Source organism: Podarcis vaucheri (genome assembly GCF_965113315.1).
Source record: "Podarcis vaucheri genome assembly, chromosome: 13".
Lineage (NCBI taxonomy): Eukaryota > Metazoa > Chordata > Lepidosauria > Squamata > Lacertidae > Podarcis > Podarcis vaucheri.
In genome coordinates, this window is record NC_138751.1 from 25492502 (window position 1) to 25510059 (window position 17558).

General features: G+C 40.6%; 2 protein-coding genes across 2 annotated transcripts; both read left to right on the forward strand.

Moving 5' to 3' along the window:
- Nucleotides 1-4682: 4682 nt before the first annotated feature.
- LOC309517234 (olfactory receptor 14A16-like) lies at nt 4683-5657 on the forward strand (the record flags this gene model as incomplete). The annotated part of the gene is made up of 1 exon (XM_082196375.1): nt 4683-5657. The coding sequence occupies one exon, from the start codon at nt 4683-4685 to the stop codon at nt 5655-5657; it is 975 nt and encodes a 324-aa protein (XP_082052501.1).
- A 4815-nt stretch (nt 5658-10472) lies between these two features.
- LOC309516570 (olfactory receptor 14I1-like) lies at nt 10473-16428 on the forward strand (the record flags this gene model as incomplete). Its single annotated transcript, XM_082195331.1, has 2 exons — nt 10473-10791; nt 15776-16428. 2 exons carry the CDS (start codon nt 10473-10475, stop codon nt 16426-16428), a joined length of 972 nt encoding a protein of 323 aa, XP_082051457.1.
- Between the last annotated feature and the right edge of the window lie 1130 nt (nt 16429-17558).

Consider the following 17558-nt stretch of genomic DNA (forward strand, 5'->3'; position numbering starts at 1 on the left):
TTCTCCCTAGCCACAACGAAGTGTATATTTCACATACTTCTGTATAAAACAGAGCAAATGCTCAGTTAAAGCTTAAGTCATTGTTTAAAGCATTGGTGTTCATTCAGTGTAGTAATGAACAGGTTAAATTAATTTTATTTGTCTCCTTTGCTAAAACTTAAGTTGGCTGTAAAACATATCCTTGGAAGGCTGGAGGGGGCCCCCTCCTCTTCCTCCTCCTCCTCCATTGAATTTTTATACTGCCCTAGACCTGGCGGTCTTACAGAAAAAAATCACAACAAATATTAGCTATCCCGATCAAGGTGAGGTAAAATCTTTATGTCTGTGCAGCAATAGAAATAAGATTGGTAAGGCAGGCTGAGGATTGACCAAGTAGCCCCCCTTCTGGATTAACCCAACAGCTGAGCAGGGGTGTGGGTGTGGATAAAAGCCATTTGCATAGCATCACCTACATGCTGCAGGACTGCCATTCAGCTTAACTGGTGATGATAATAATAATAATAATAATAATAATAATAATAATAATAATAATAATAATAATTTATTATTTATACCCCGCCCATCTGGCTGGATTTCCCCAGCCACTCTGGGCGGCTTCCAAAAGAATATTAAAATACTGTGATACATCAAACATTAAAAGCTTCCCTAAACAGGACTGCCTTCAGATGTCTTCTAAAAGTCTGGTAGTTGTTGTTCTCTTTGACATCTGGTGGGAGGGCATTCCACAGGGAGGGCGCCACTACCGAGAAGGCCCTCTGCCTGGTTCCCAGTAACTTGGCTTCTCGCAGTGAGGGAACCGCCAGAAGGCCCTCGGTGCTGGACCTCAGTGTCCGGGTAGAACGATGGAGGTGGAGATGCTCCTTCAGGTACACTGGACCGAGGCTGTTTAGGGCTTTAAAGGTCAGCACCAACACTTTGAATTGTGCTCGGAAACGTACTAGGAGCCAATGTAGGTCTTTCAAGACTGGTGTTATATGGTCTCGGTGGCCGCTCCCAGTCACCAGTCTGGCTGCTGCATTCTGGATTAGTTGTAGTTTCCGGGTCACCTTCAAAGGTAGCCCCACGTAAAGCGCATTGCAGTAGTCCAAGCGGGAGATAACCAGAGCATGCACCACTCTGGCGAGGCAGTCCGCGGGCAGATAGGGTCTCAGCCTACGTACCAGATGGAGCTGGTACACAGCTGCCCTGGACACGGATTTAACCTGTGCCTCCATGGACAGCTGTGAGTCCAAAATGACTCCCAGGCTGCACACCTGATGAGCAAAGGGGTTGATCCTGAGATGTGGGTGATGGTCTACAAGTGGTTTTCAAGGTGCTTATGAAGCATCGCTCCCCCAGGTAAATACCAGTTGACAATTTGGGGGTGGAGATGATGTGCTGCAAGCAACTTTCCTTTAGATGGTGATATATCAAATGGTGTAGGAGAATTCTCAACTTTTATCAGATCTTGTAAAGCTATGCAGATAATATTCAAGGGAGGATCTAAAGAAAAATGTATGGGAAACTGGAGATTGAAAAAGGTGGTCTATGAGTATCATCATACACACACACACACACACACACACACCATATACATGCCATATAGATACCATATATATAACTCATACACTATATATATCCTGTGTGATTCCTGCTAGCACACACACGTGGGCTCTTTCTCCTTCCACCTGCCCCTCCCAAGCCCTCCAAATTTGACTCTCGGTTGGGTTAGAAGAACCCTCCAAGTAGTATGTGGGAGAGAAGGGGAATTGTTTCATCAGTAAGCTTCTTTACTGATGGGACAGTCACAATATCACAATGTTAATTACTACCCAGATATGAAAACAATTCCAAATCCAATACAGATACCTACTGGGATAAAAATCTGCACTCAGAAGGATTCTTGAAATATTAAAGTTTTCAACAGGCACCAGAAACATTATAGAGATGGTAGTTCTCTGATGTGTAATGGGGGAGGGGCCCTTCCTGATTAATAGAGGCTTGCTGGGATTTTACCAAGTATCTGCGCTTGATTAGAAATTAAGAAAAGTTGTGATATGCATGACTGACATCAGCTTGGCAGCAGGCTGCCCTCCCCACATACTCCCAGAACCAGGAGAGGGGGAGCAAAGGCAGGCCACATGCAGGTGCAGCCTCCAATTGTTTTCTAAAAGCCTTGGAGAGAAGAAGACACAGACAGCTGTGGGGAGGCACGAACTTTCAGTGTGGGCAACAGATTTCATGTAGTCAGAACTACTGATTTCATGGGGTCAGTCATGAGCTGCTGTAGTCATTAGGCATGAAACTCAGATCTGTCTCACTAATAAAGAGATAACGCCAGCTTGAACTGTGTGATTTATTGACCAGCTTGCCTTGTGACCCAAGGCTTTATGTGGTGCTGCTCATCATTAACACTGGCAATTAGAGGTTTCCATGCCAGAAGAATTGCGTGCAAATGAGTACATTTGCGAAAACTGTGGTGGAATGATTAGTTCCCCTCTTAGTTTCGTTATTCTCATGCTACCCTAAACAAACAGGCTTTCCTAATCAAATTAGCAAAACTGACCAAAATATATTATTGTTTCTGCACAACCCTAATGCTGAGATGTGTTGAATTCCCATGAGAACTAATCTCTAGGAAGACAGAAGATATATTAATATATTTCTTCCCCATGTTGATAAATGTTTATTGTCCTATTAGATACCAATGTAAGTGTATTCTTATAAAATAGCACGTTTGGCTGGAGTGGCATTTAGTCATTTAATTGCACTGGAGAAGTAAAAGAATATGAAGAAAAATAGTAAGATACTTTCTTTGAATTTTCTGAAGGAAAGAAATGAAATGGTCACCCTCCCTTCGTCATCTCTATCTGTCATATTCTCTCCTGCACCAATAGTCACTCTCTCCTGGAACTCTCTACCTCTGTTCACGAATCTGGCATAATACAAGGTACATCAACATGTGCTCCATCTATTTTCTGGATATTTTCAGATGTTTTCATACTAGGAAGTGAATTGCAACTTTAATTGAATTAATTTGCTGTAGATTTCTAATGCAGAGGTCTACAGTCGGCAATGGGACTAGTCACTGATATTGAATGTAAATTCACATTTAAATTGAATATCCATTTTTCTCATCTGGGAAAATATCTGCGGAGTTTTAAAAACATGATTTTTACTTTTTTTTATTTCTTAAAACTCTAGTGATGTTGAGCCCGGTCAAATACTTAGGGCAAAGGTTTTGTATATCCTGGGCAAATATTAACTGAAATAATACTGTGACTGTCTGGATGATTTTGTGGCACTTGTGGTCAGCTTCACATTATACTCTGTGAAGCCTAAATTCTTTTTTTTCTTTAGGACTTTATTTTCATTTCGTCCTAGCTGATGTTTATATGATGTGTATTTTACTATATTTTCTCTCTCTTACTTTTGAATTGTAACTGACACGTTATTTTTTTCTTTGGACTGGTTACAAGTCCAGACTTCCCTCTGCCCATATCACCCTTCATATTTCTACCACTGTTCATCTGCAGCCATTTCTTGGACACCAATTTCTTTCCTATTCTTTCAAAATCTTCCATCCAGTGGAAAGGAGGCAACCATTGTCACATAGGAAAGTGCCTCGTGCTGAGTCAGACCATTGATACCTCTACCTCAGCATTGCCAGTGGTGGAGCATCCATGTTGTATACTGAAGATCCCAAGCATCTTCAGCTAGGGCAGGTGGGAAATAATGTCTGGATGTCTTTCATTGTAGTCAAAACTGAGCTACATGGACCACTGGTTTTGACCCAGTATAAACTGGCTACCTATGTTGTTATGCACACCAGCCTCCCTGAACCTGCTGCCCTCCTTAGGTTTTGGACTACAATTCCTTTGACCCAGGCAGCACAGCCAGTGCTTACGAAGTTCTAATCCAAAGTATTTGAAGGGCATGAGGCTGGGGAAAGGTGGGCTACCCTGATTGGCAGCAGCTCCACAGGATGTCAGGCAGTGGTCTTTCTTAGTCCACCTTGGAGATCCCAGATGCTGACCTGTGGAAACATGTGCTCTTTCCCTAAGCTGGGACCTTTCCCATTAAATTAGAAGCTTACTGTAGTTTTACCAAGCATCTGTCCCTGATGAGAAATCAAGAGAAACAAAGGAATAGTAAAAGCCCTCCTTAGTAATTAGCCAGATGTTAAAGATGATGACTATTGACTGTGATGAGTAAGCTCATGTCAGATTCACCCTGTCATCATGGTTTCTAATAAATTATGAAATGGCCTTTTGCCTTCTAAAATTGAGCTATGGCATTATATTAGGGGGGCCAGAATATCAGGCTAGTATTGACTGGAATTTGACAACGTTATTGTGCATGTATCTGATCCACATTCAAAAGATTCCGTCAGCAGAAAGTGGGATATTTGGCACCTGACTCCTTTAAATAGTCAAGCTCTTAAGGGAAATAGTGAATCAGTGGTATGAACAAACAATAATGACCTTGCAAACATAATTGTGTTGCTAATAATAATAGCACTAGCATTCACAGCCATCATCATCATTTTCGGGCTCATTCCCCCCCCCCCAAAAAAAAAATTACTGGCTCCTTCAGAACGTTGCTGCCTGCTACAATAACTAAACATCAGCAGCAGCAACAAAAACTTAAATGAGAGGGGTCACCGTCTCAACAGCGGTATTTCTGCTTCCTTCCACAGCAACATGAATGTGAAGAAGCAGAGCATGGATAATCAATCATCTTTCTCAGAATTTCTCCTCCTAGAATTCTCAGATGTTCGGGAACTGCAAATTCTACATTCCATTATATTCCTGGTATTGTACTTGGCAACTGTCACAGGGAATCTTCTCATCATCTCTGCAGTAGCCTTTGACCACCACCTGCACACCCCCATGTACTTCTTCCTGATGAACTTGGCTATGCAGGACCTGGGACAAGTTTCAGTCATTAATCCCAAATCCATGCTCAATTCCCTCATGAATACCAGGTACATTTCCTACTCTGGGTGTGTTGCACAAGTACTATTGTTCATGTCATTTATGGCATCTGATTTCTTTCTTCTCACAGTGATGGCATATGATCGGTATGTTGCCATTTGCAAACCATTACAGTATGGGATGCTGATGAATAGGCAAGCCTATATTCAAATGATTAGCAGTGTATGGATCAGCAGCTTTTTCTATGGAGTGTTACACACTGGAGGTACCTTTGCATCCCCCTTTTGTTCCAATGAAGTCAATCAATTTTTTTGTGAAATCCCGCAGTTACTTAAGCTGACCTGCACTGATTTGTATCTAGTGGAAATAGGAGTTCTTGTGTTAAGCGGTGTCATTGGAGTTGGCTGTTTTATCTTCATCATCATAACCTACGTGTACATCTTCAATGCCGTGCTGAAAATCCCCTCAACTGAAGGAAGGCGAAAGGCTTTCTCAACCTGCCTTCCCCATCTCATAGTTTATGCCCTATTTGTATTTACTGGATACTTTGCGTACTTCAAGCCTACCTCTAATACCTCACCATATCTAGATTTGGCATTTACAGTGATGTATTCCATGCTTCCACCCTTGATGAATCCAGTAATCTATAGCATGAGAAATAAGGAGATTAAAAACGCTCTATCAAAGCTACTGCGTTTGCCTCACTCCTCTATGAAAAACTTTTCCAGTCTTATTTTGTGAAGGATAATATCTGCATAGAGTATAACACTAATTATAGAAAACCTGAAATTCTATGAGGAAACTTTGAAGCAGCTAAATAGATTTAGCTTTGTTTTCTCAATTGATCTAGAAGGGCTACATTGCTTATTTTGCTAATTGTGAAAATTGGTGTAGTGGTTAAAATATCCGTCTTTGCCCTGCAGCCCTCTGCATGCTTTTTTTAATGGTTTTTATTGGTTTTAGAGATTTTACAAATTTCACCATCATAATACATAATAAATACCTTATTCCTTTTAACCTTAATACTTTAACTCTAAACAAGTTTGTACTTCCCTCCTTCCTTCTTCTGGTTTCTCTATATTTCCTGTATATTTACGCATTTGTCATGTTTACATTCTGTGTACTTAATACTATGGAATAATACTATTCAAAATTTAATTAAATATACATCCTTCAATTGTTGTAATATATTTGTTCAATGTTCTTAAATCCAAAATGAATGATTTTTAATAAACATTATGTGGTTTATTTCAGTCCCGCGAGTGTCTATTTCCAAACCCTTCTAAAACTAGTAAATCGGTGTTATCCAATTTTATCCAATCACCCAACCATGTTATACAGGCAGCCTCATAGTAAAGTTTAAGGCCCTCTGCATGCTTTTTCTCTAGCTCCCATCATAAGTGACTTTGGGCTATGCTGCCCAGGCCTTGGGCTTATTCAATAATCTATGGCCTTTAAAAGTGGGTGGGGTTGTTGTTTTTATCTGTTACTCTATTGTGTATTTTTGTGTTTTTATATTGTAAACTGCCCTGTGATCCGCAGATGAAAGGTGGCATAGAATTGCTGTGGTTGTTGTTTTGCTTAATCTGAATTTTATTGTATTTCACTTAAGGTGTAATAACTGTAATAAGTTGAATGAATGAATTTTCTATGGAAAAGTAAAGCAATGGGAATTACCGCTCACACCTTTAACAGTGGGCGGGGTTTGCAACCCAGCTCAGGCTTCCTGTGCCAGGGTGATGCCCCTCTGCATGCAGGCCATCATTCTACTCCCTCCCTGGCTAGCTAATCAGCTGCAGGCTGGGGGGAGGAGCAAGGGCCAGGTAAGAAGGGCTCCAATTGACCTTCCTCCCAGTCGTTCTTTGGAGTAAAGCAATGGGAAACATTTTAACCCACACTTACACCACTACACCTAATTGTGGTTGCCTATCCACGACTGGACATAACGGTCAGGGCTACCTTTACCTTTACCCTCCAAAATGTCCCCTCCAAGGAATGTTGGAGGGTATGTGTTTTCCTTGACTTTTGCCTGGCTCATGTTAATGGTTCAGAGTGTTTGTCCTGCTTGCACCTTTGATACAAGAATCAGCTCCTGGTGAACTATGTATAGCTCTTGATATAACATCTTTCTTGTCCATTGCAATGGAAGGCAACAGTCTTTCTCTTTTTTGTAATAGTATTTTGTTCTTTTTTCCATATCCAAAGTTACATTTGTTACTCAACAATTATATTCCAATCCAGCAAAACTAGTGACTTCCCGCTCACCCAACATCGATGTTTATAACTCAGATTACATACAATTGCATTTTAAGGTTTTGTCTTATCTAATTTAATTCTCTCTAACGTGTTTGTACATATATTCTGCTGTTATCTTACACTTCAGTGCCATCAATTCTGCCATCTCTGCATATTCCAAGATTTTCATCAACCATTCTTCCTTCATTTCATTTCTGCTGCTATAGTCACATATATAAATATCATTGAGGGATTCCTTGGGATTTCATTGTCTAATATCCCCAACAGAAAGGATTCCTGGCCCCCCCTTAATTTCATTATGTCCCCAAAAGCCTTTGAAAAGGCAACAGACTTCCTAACTCCAAATGTGCAGGGAGGATCAGATGAACACACTGCAAACCAACAGGAAAAAATGGAGTCACCATTAACCTGTAGAGGTACTCTGCTGCACATGAACACTGAGGATTGCATTTTGCTTAAATTTATGACTTAGAAACCAGGAAGATAAGACTCCCTATGCCCAGCATTTCAGAAGTTCTCATCTTCATCCCAGCTTTATCCCATAGAAGCAGCAGAATAAATTGCATATTTCAAAAAAACCCTTTTCTCTTTAGTTTTGTTTATAGGCTGACTGACAGCTCAAAGGAGAAACAGAAGGGCAGTGATAAACACACAATCAGTATACAATCTTCATCCTCTGAATCTTGCCTGTCTGCAGAATAAGGCATAACCTTTCCTCTACCATCTACTGGTTATGTTCATCTCTTAACATTCCAGGGACCTAGGATCACTTTCATCTCTATATTAGAGAGGATGGATGTATCAGTGATTGGTTGTGGCCTGCACTTGCTGACTTTGCAACAGACTGTCTAAAGTTAAACATATCTTTCTTGAATAAACAAATCTTTGGTTATTTCTAGGTGTGAGTTCTTTAGTAGATACAAGGGTTTACAATAAACAAAATAAGGCACATTTATGTCTCTACTCGAAATTCCTTGCAGAACTACTCGTGTGGAGTTGACATGCAGGTTGGACTTGCTTTGATAGTTTCATTCTCACTTTAACCTATTATAGGCTCAGGTAGCTCCTTTTGTGATTCAAGGACCCGCCACCCACTTGAGGATAAGAAAGACACAGGGACACAGTATATTAGGTTAATGGGCAAAAAAAGACCACAACTTTATTGATTACAGCATGTGAGATGTATTGGCTTAGGCATTGCATCAAACAACAGAGCGTGACTCCCCCCTCAGGGAGGTGTGAGTCTAACCAGGGTTAACCACCAGTGGGAGGAGCCTGTTGATGCAAATACAACTGAAAGCTCCCCCTGATGTCACCGGGGGTCATGCCATGGACCTAGCCACCAGCAGGGGTATCAGACAGAATCCACGACTGCCAGATTCCTTTACTGGAATACCCATAAAGTGGAGGGGTAGGCGGTGGCCATACCCTGCCCTCCAAATACACAAACATATTCCAGTGCCTAACCTCCAATACCTAAAAAGTTGTGATGATTTGCTACAAGGTAGAAGAAAAACCAAGTGGCCGGTGCCATTTTGACAGTTGGATAAAAATTCCTACCAGGCCCCTTGGACAACCAAGGCGACCAACCAAAGGTCCATAGCAATGTCAAGAAACAAGGAATGAACTGAAGGGAGGGTGGTTGGGTGATCCGACGTAAACCAGCAATGCAATGAAGGGGAAATACTGCTGTGGCGGCATTTGAGCAGCTAAACCCCGCCCCAAGCATCCACCTGATTGGTTGGCTGCCAGGGGGCATGGTGTGGCAGCCGGGACAGCTAGGTAGGGGCCAGAACGCCCCCTGCCAATGTAGGAAATGGCTCCCACTCACAACTCCTCCCCTCTGTAAGAAGGAGAGGCTTTACAAAAAGGTTTATAAAATGTGAAGAAACTCCATCTGGGTGCAGTGCAAAAGCATCAGGAACATTCAGACATACAGTTACTACTTATTCCACAGGTGCTGGTTTTAAGAGGCACTCTTTGCCAATGAGTGGTATTCCTCATGGTCATGATCCCACCTGCCCAAAGCCAGAATTTCCAGCCTGAGTTAGACACCAGCCAGCAGCAGAGAGGCTTGGATTTCTCTCAGGCAGAGGAGAGCTGGCACCTGCCGACTCCCCCTCCTCTTGTTGAAACTAAAAGGAATGCAGATAAGAAAGTAGCTAGAAGTAGGCTGGAACAAGCCAAAGCTCTCAGGCAGGCACAAAAAGCAAAAGAGAGAGCTTTTCTTCACCAGAAGAGGAGTTGGTTGACACAGTGAGCCCAAGAAGCTGATGAATGGGAAGGGTTTTAGACAGAAAACAAACCAAGAAACACAAGGTTCATAGGTTCAGTATATTCTGCAGACACTGGAAGCATTCCTCAGAAGGGTCAACTTGGGTGTACTAATGGACGCTCGGCGAGAGGGCCCTGAGGATAATTGCTTTGTTTGCAATAAATCTTCAAGTTAATTACTCTGCTGTACTGTGTTATCAAGCCAGCTGCCTGGACTCATTACACTCATTATTAACATTGATAGTTAGAGCTATCCATGTCAGAAGAATTTCATACAGATGGGTATATCTGATATAGCTGTTGTGGAATGATTAGTTCCCTTCATAGTTTTGTTATTATTATGATAACCAAAACAAACAAATTAGCAAAACTAAACAAAATGCAGTATTGTTTCTAGGCAGCCCTAATGCTGAGGTGTGTTGAATTCCTGTGAGAGTAAATCTCTAGAAAGACAGGAGAATTATTAATAAGTGTCTTCCCCATGTTGATTCATGTTTATTGTCATCATAAATCCAGCTGCTGGAGGATTGCTATAAAATTGCAGGTATGGGTGGAGAAATATGCAGCCATTTAATTACACTGGAGAAGCATACTGGAGAGAACCCTATGAAGAAGAAAAAAGTAAGATACCATTCTATATTTTTCACTTGCACTTACAACGAAAGTAATGTATTGGTCATCCTTCCTTTCTCCTTTCTCCCTAACTGTCATATTCTCTCCTACACAGATAGTCACTCTCTCCAGCAACTATCTACCTTTGTTCACAAATCTTGCATAACACAAAGTACCTCAGCATGTGTTGCATCTATTTTCTGGATATTTTCAGATACTTTCACACTAGAAAGCAAAGTGTAGCTTGGATTACATGAATTTGCTATATTTTTTTAACACAGTGGTCTACAGTTGGCAACAGTAAAGTGGATGAAAAATAATAACAATTATAACAATCCTAAATAAAATGGGCTCCCCTTTTAACAGCTGGTTTTTGCTTCCTTCCATAGCAACATGAATGTGAAGAAGCAGAGCATGGATAATCAATCATCTTTCTCAGAATTTCTCCTCCTAGAATTCTCAGATGTTCGGGAACTACAAATTCTACATTCCATTATATTCCTGGTATTGTACTTGGCAACTGTCACAGGGAATCTTCTCATCATCTCTGCAGTAGCCTTTGACCACCACCTGCACACCCCCATGTACTTCTTCCTGATGAACTTGGCCATGCAGGACCTGGGACAAACTTCAGTCATTGTTCCCAAGTCCATGCTCAATTCCCTCATGAACACCAGGTACATTTCCTACTCTGGGTGTGTTGCACAACTATTCTTCTTTGTCTTCTTTGTGGGATCTGACTTCTTTCTTCTCACAGTCATGGCATATGATCGGTATGTTGCCATTTGCAAACCATTACAGTATGGGATGCTGATGAATAGGCAAGCCTATATTCAAATGATTAGCAGTGTATGGATCGGCAGCTTTTTCTATGGAGTGTTACACACGGGAGGAACCTTTGCATCCCCCTTTTGTTCCAATGTAGTCAATCAATTTTTTTGTGAAATCCCACAAGTACTTAAGCTGGCCTGCACGGATTTGTATCTAGTGGAAATAGGAGCTATTGCTATAAGTGCTGTCTTTGGGATTGGCTGCTTTATCTTCAACATCATAACCTATGTGTACATTTTCACTGCGGTGCTGAAAATCCCCTCAACTGAAGGAAGGCAAAAGGCTTTCTCAACTTGCCTTCCCCATCTCATTGTATACTGCCTATTTGTATTTACTTCATACTTTGCTTTCTTCAAGCCTGCCTCATTACATCTGGATTTGACATTTACAGTGATGTATTCCATGATTCCACCCTTGATGAATCCAGTAATCTATAGCATGAGAAATAGGGAGATTAAAAATGCACTATCAAAGCTATTGCGTTTGCGTCACTCCTCTATGAAAAACATTTCCAGTCTTATTTTGTGAAGGAAAATTCTGTATGTGGTATAATACTAATGATAGGAAACTGGAAATTCTATGAGGAAACTTTGAAGCAGTTAAATAGATTTAACTTAGTGTTCTTAATTGTTCTAGAAGGGTTATATTGCTTATATTGCAAAGACTCTCTTCCCTGGAAGAGAGGGGAGTGGTTGTGGGTGGGAGACCGAGCTCCGCCCCTGGTAGGGGGCATTAGCCCCCTCCCCTCCTACCTGGCTGGCGCCCACGCCCACCGGAGGTGGCCAACCAGGTGCCTCCGGGAGGCGTGTGTAGCAGCTTAATGCTGTGGTGCCAGCTCCGCCTCCTCCTCATTTGTCGTCGTCCCTCAGCGAGTCACCCACCCTCCACTCCCATTTAGCTCAGGGTATAGGTTTTTGGCCTTGCTATGGACCTTAGGTTGGTCGCCCTGGTTGGCTGGGGGGCCTGGTAGGAATTTTTCCATTTGGCATTTGGCCTTTTGGTTTTTTTCGCCTACCTCGTAGCAATCGTCACAACTTTTGTGGTATTGGTGGGTAGGTTAGGCATTGGATTCATGTGTTGTGCTGTGACAAGGGCTAGGTGTGGCCATCGCCTATGCTATCTACCGTGGGTTATTCCGTTAAAGGAATCTGGCGGTCGTGTATTCCGTCCGATGCCTGCTTGGCGGGAGGCCATGGCACGACCCTCGGTGACATCAGGGGGTGAGCCTATAGTTGGATGAGCATCAACAGGCTCCACCTACTGTTGAATAAACCCACCACCTATACTCATCCAATGCCTAAGCCAATACCTTTTCACTGCTGTAATCAATAAAGTTGTGGCCTTTTCTTGCCCATTAACCTTATATCACGTGTCCTTGTGTATTTATTTCACATAGCGGGGTCGGGCCCTCGATCCACAAATTGTGAGAATTGGTGTAGTGGTTAAAATTTCCTTATTTGCTCGGCAGCTCTCCACATGCCTTGGTCTCTGGCTACCATCATAAGTGACTTTGGGCTTTCCTAATTAAACAATTTATGGCCTTTTAAAGTGGATGGGGTTATTGTTTTTGTCTGTTATTGTATTATGTATTTTTGTGTTTTTATATTGCAAACTGCCCTGTGATCCGCGGATGAAGGGTGGTATAGAATTGTTATGGTTGTTGTTCTGCTTAATCTGAATTTTATTGTATTTCAGTTATGGTACATTGACTATAATACGTAAGTTGAATCAATGAATTTTCCATAGAAAGGTAAACCAATGGGAAACATTTTAACCCACACTTACACTACTGTACCTGACTGTCGTTGCATACCCTCCAAAAGTCCTCAGATAAAAACGTCCCTATTTTCATCAGAGGAATGTTGGGGTGTATATGTTTTCCCTGACTTTTGCCTGGCTCATGTTAATGGTTCAGAGTGTTTGTCCTGCTTTCACCTTTGATACAAGAATCAGCCCCTGGTGAACTATGTATAGCTCTTGATATAACATCTTTCTTTTCCATTGGAATGGAAAGCAACAGTCTTCCTCTTTTTTGGAACAGTATTTTGTTCTTTTTTCCATATCCAAAGTTACATTTGTTGCTCAGCAATTATATTCTAATTCAACAAAACTAGTGACTTCCTGCTTACCCAACATCGATGTTTATGATTCAGATTACATACGATTGCATTTTAAGGTTCTGTCTTATCTAATTTAATTCTCTCTAACATGTTTGTACATATATTCTGCTGTTTTCTTACACTTCAAACCCTGCTGTGATCTTCACATATGGGAAAATAACTTTTTATATAGACTAGAAATGGTTCCAATATATAATAATAATAACAACAACAACAACAACAACAACAACAACAACAACAACAACAACAACAACATTCTAGAGGGTTAGAATCACTTTCATCTCTAAAAGAGAGAGAATGAATGTATCAGTGATTGGTTGCAGCCTGCACCTGCTGACTTTGCAATGTACTGTCTAAAGTTATGCATATCATCCTTGAATAAACAAATCTTTCTAGGTGTGAGTTCTTTATTATATACACCTAAAAACAAGGCACATTTATGTCTCTACTCAAAATTCCTTGCAGAACTACTCGTGTGGAGTTGACATGCAGGTGAGACTTGCTTTGATAGTTTCATTCTCACTTTAACCTATTATAGGCACAGAAAGTTCTTTTTACAAAAAAGATTATAAAATGTGAAGAAAATCCATCTAGGTGCATTGCAAAAGCATCAGGAACTTCCAGACAAACAGAAATAGCAATAATTAATTATTTATACCCTGGCCATCTGACTGGGTTGCCCCAACCATTCTGGGTAGCTCCCAACAGAATATTAAAAACACGAAAAAAACATCAAACATTAAAAACTTCCCTAAACAGGGCTGCCTTCAGATGTCTTCTAAAGGTCAGATAATTGTTTATTTCCTTGACATCTGATGGGAGGGCACTCCACAGGGCAGGCGCCACTACCGAGAAGGCCCTCTGCCTGGTTCCCTGCAACCTCAGTTCTCGCAGTGAGGGAACTGCCAGAAGGCCCTCAGTGCTGGACCTCAGTGTCCAGGCTGAATGATGGGAGTGAAGACGTTCCTTCAGGTATACTGGGCCGAGGCCATTTGGGGCTTTAAAGGTCAGCACCAACACTTTGCATTTTGTACTGGGAGCTAATGTAGGTCTTTCAGGACCGGTTTTATATGGTTTCAGTGGTCATTCCCAATCACCAGTCTAGCTGCTGCATTCTACATTAATTGTATTTTTCCAGGTCACCTTCAAATGTAACCCCATGTAGAGCACATTGCAGTAGCTCAAGTGGGAGATAACTATAGCATGCACCACTCTGGTGAAACAGTCTATAGACAGCTAGAATCTAAGCCTGCGTAGCAGATGGAGCTGGTACATGATTGATATATGAATATTTCTCCTAAAAAAATTTTATTTTCCCACAATTATGCCTAATACATGCATTTTGCAAACAAGCTTTATTTCTAATATGTGTTTAATTCCTGTGGGAGCAAATCTCCAGAAAGACAGAAGAGTTATTAAGAAATCTCCTCCCCATGTTGACAAATGTTTATTGTCACAGTAGATCCAAGCGTAGGAAGATTCTTATAAAATTGCATGTATGACTGCATAGATAGGCAGTCATTTCATTTCAATGGAATGAAACAGAATCTGAAGTGGAGAGAAATCTATGAAGAATAATAGTAAGCTGCTTATACTAATTTTCTCAATTGCACTTGCAATGAAAATAATAAATCCCTTCAATTCTCTGCCTGCTCTCCTCCTCTCTATTTCTCTGCCATATTCTCTCTTCCACATATAGTCACTTTGTAACTCTCTCTTTGTGCAACCCTCTTTCTCTTTTCATGACTAGTACAACACAAAGTACATCAACATGTGTTTTGTCTGTTTTTGTGTTTCTGTACTTTTCATTCATGCCAGTCCCAAGCTACTTTTTTTCTTTGTGCTGGTCACAAGTCCAAACTTCCCTATGTTCATATAATTTTATGTTCTCATTTTGTATTTTTATTCTAGATACTCTACAAATTTCAAAAAAAAAAGTCTTTTGATAGCAGTGTAACACAAAATGCCAATAACTCTGACCAAAGCCTAATTTTTGTTGCTTGTTAATATTGTTGGCATGGTTGGGATTCCTCTAATGTGCATTGCTCCATTGTTCTTCCAGTCTTTTCAACCCGCTTCTTGCAGGGTTGGTGCACCATCTATCTATCTATATCTATCTATCTATCATCTATCTATTGCTGAAAAACTTACAGACAGCACAGGTATTCACTGCTCATGCAGTGCATAAGAGAAATTCTTGGATTTTTTTTATTTTAGTCTTTAGGAAAATCATATGATACAATCTGTTCTGATCTATGTTGTCACAAATTATCGCTGCAATAGGTTGACTAGTTAGAAGGGACACTGCAAATCAAGTCAGGAACAATACCATCTTCTTTTGCAGACAGTGCAGGACTCTTTCTTGACATACTTCTCTATTTTCAAATTCCCTTTAATCACTTTGTTCTGCTTTCTTCCACAGCAACATGATTGTGATGGAGCAAAGCATAGTTAATCAGTCCTCTCTGTCAGGATTTCTTCTTCTAGAATTCTCAGAGCTTCGAGAGCTACAGATTTTATACTTTGTTGTGTTCCTTGCTTTTTACCTGGCAGCACTTACAGGAAATCTTCTCATCATCTCTGCAGTAGCCTTTGACCATCACCTGCACACCCCCATGTACTTCTTTCTGATGAACTTGGCCTTACAAGACCTTGGCTCAGTTTCAGTCATTATGCCGAAATCCATGGCCAATACCATCTTAAATACAAGGTACATTTCAAATCTGGGATGTGTTGCTCAAGTACTCTTTTTTCTCTTCTTCATAGCATCAGATTTCTTTCTCCTTACAGTCATGGCATATGATCGGTATATTGCCATTTGCAAACCGTTACAGTATGAGATGTTGATGAATAGGCAGGCCTGTACCCAAATGATCATTAGTGTATGGATCATCAGCTTTTTCTACGGAGTGTTACATACTGGGAGCACGTTTGCACCCCCTTTTTGTTCCAATCTGGTCAATCAGTTTTTCTGTGAAGTCCCAGAGTTACTTAAACTGGCTTGCTCTGATTTGTACCTACTTGAAATTGGAGTTCTTGCATTCAGTTTAGTCATTGCGTTAGGCTGCTTCATCTTCATCGTTGTAACTTATGTGTACATATTCAGCTCAGTGTTGAAAATCCCCTCTGGTGCAGGGAGGCAAAAGGCCTTTTCAACTTGCCTTCCGCATCTCATTGTTTGCTCCCTATTTGTATTCACTGGATACTTTGCTTACCTTAAGCCCATATTTAATAGCCCACCACACCTGGATTTGGCATTTACAGTGATATATTCCATGGTTCCCCCTCTGATGAATCCAGTAATCTACAGCATGAGAAATAAAGAAATTAAAAATGCTCTGTCAAAGCTGTTGGGTTTAAGGCACTCCTCTATGAATACCTTTCCCAGCCAATTATGTAAATGTAAATTCTGTATATAACTCTAATGATTGGAAACTGTAAGTCTGATGAGGAAAGTTTGCGTGAGTTACATATATTCAGCTCAGGGCTGCTTTACAAGACAAAACTGAATTAACATATTCAAATTAGAAGAGCACTTTTTATTATTAAGCATTATGAATGTTCCTAATAGTATCAACTGTTCAAAAGTCATACAGATGTTTTTCAGAAGGTGATGAACAAGAGTCTTAGACGTTTTTATGTATAGACTAAATGTTCATCCATCAGGGATGTGTAGTAACTGGTTTCCTGCTACAGCAAGATATTGAGCAAGATAACCTTTCAAGTCACTCCCTGCTCTGATTCCTTGATGCACACCAATGCAGAATCAAAATTCCCTTTGTTACATGAAAACAGGCTCATTCTGTTACACTAGCTCAGCTGCACCAATCAGTCTTTACATAGACATTGAATTATGTATGAAAATTGAAGTTTAAAATAAACTGATTGCAAAGCAAAAAAGCATCACATTTGTATGTAAGTCTGTATGCATTTATTTATTTATTATTTTAAAAATTGTTTCCTAAAAGGATTTCAAATCTACTTCACCATACAACAAAACACATATATAAAATGCAGGAATAAAGTGCATCACAGACTTGTGAAGGAAATGCCTTTGCACTGCAAAATTTTGGGACCCAAGCCTGCAATAGAATGATGGGAAGTTTTGCTGTTGATTGATTGATTGATTGATTGATTTTAAATGTACCAAAGTTTGCCAGCTCTGTTTACTGTATTGGCTGATGGTTGCTGACTTGCCCTGTCAACTTGCCTTGTACGCAAATATGAACCTTGTGTTTGTGTAAAGTTGGCAATGGCTAAACAGTTATAACAAATACTATGTATCCATGTGTTAGGATGTACCAGGCTTTGGCATAATTTGTTAATTATATGCTAATTACAGAAATGTATAAAATACTTTGTACTTTCCTTGTTTGGGGCAGTACCTTTAGGTTGTCACCTGATGTGCAGCAGAAATAAAGAACAGAGCCAGTTTTGGCTTGGCTTGCTTTGAATATTCCTTAGTTGCGTTTTCATTCAAGAAGCTCCCTATCTGGGAACGGACAGGCTTAGCATAACCAGCCACTCCATTGACAAAATGATTCCATAT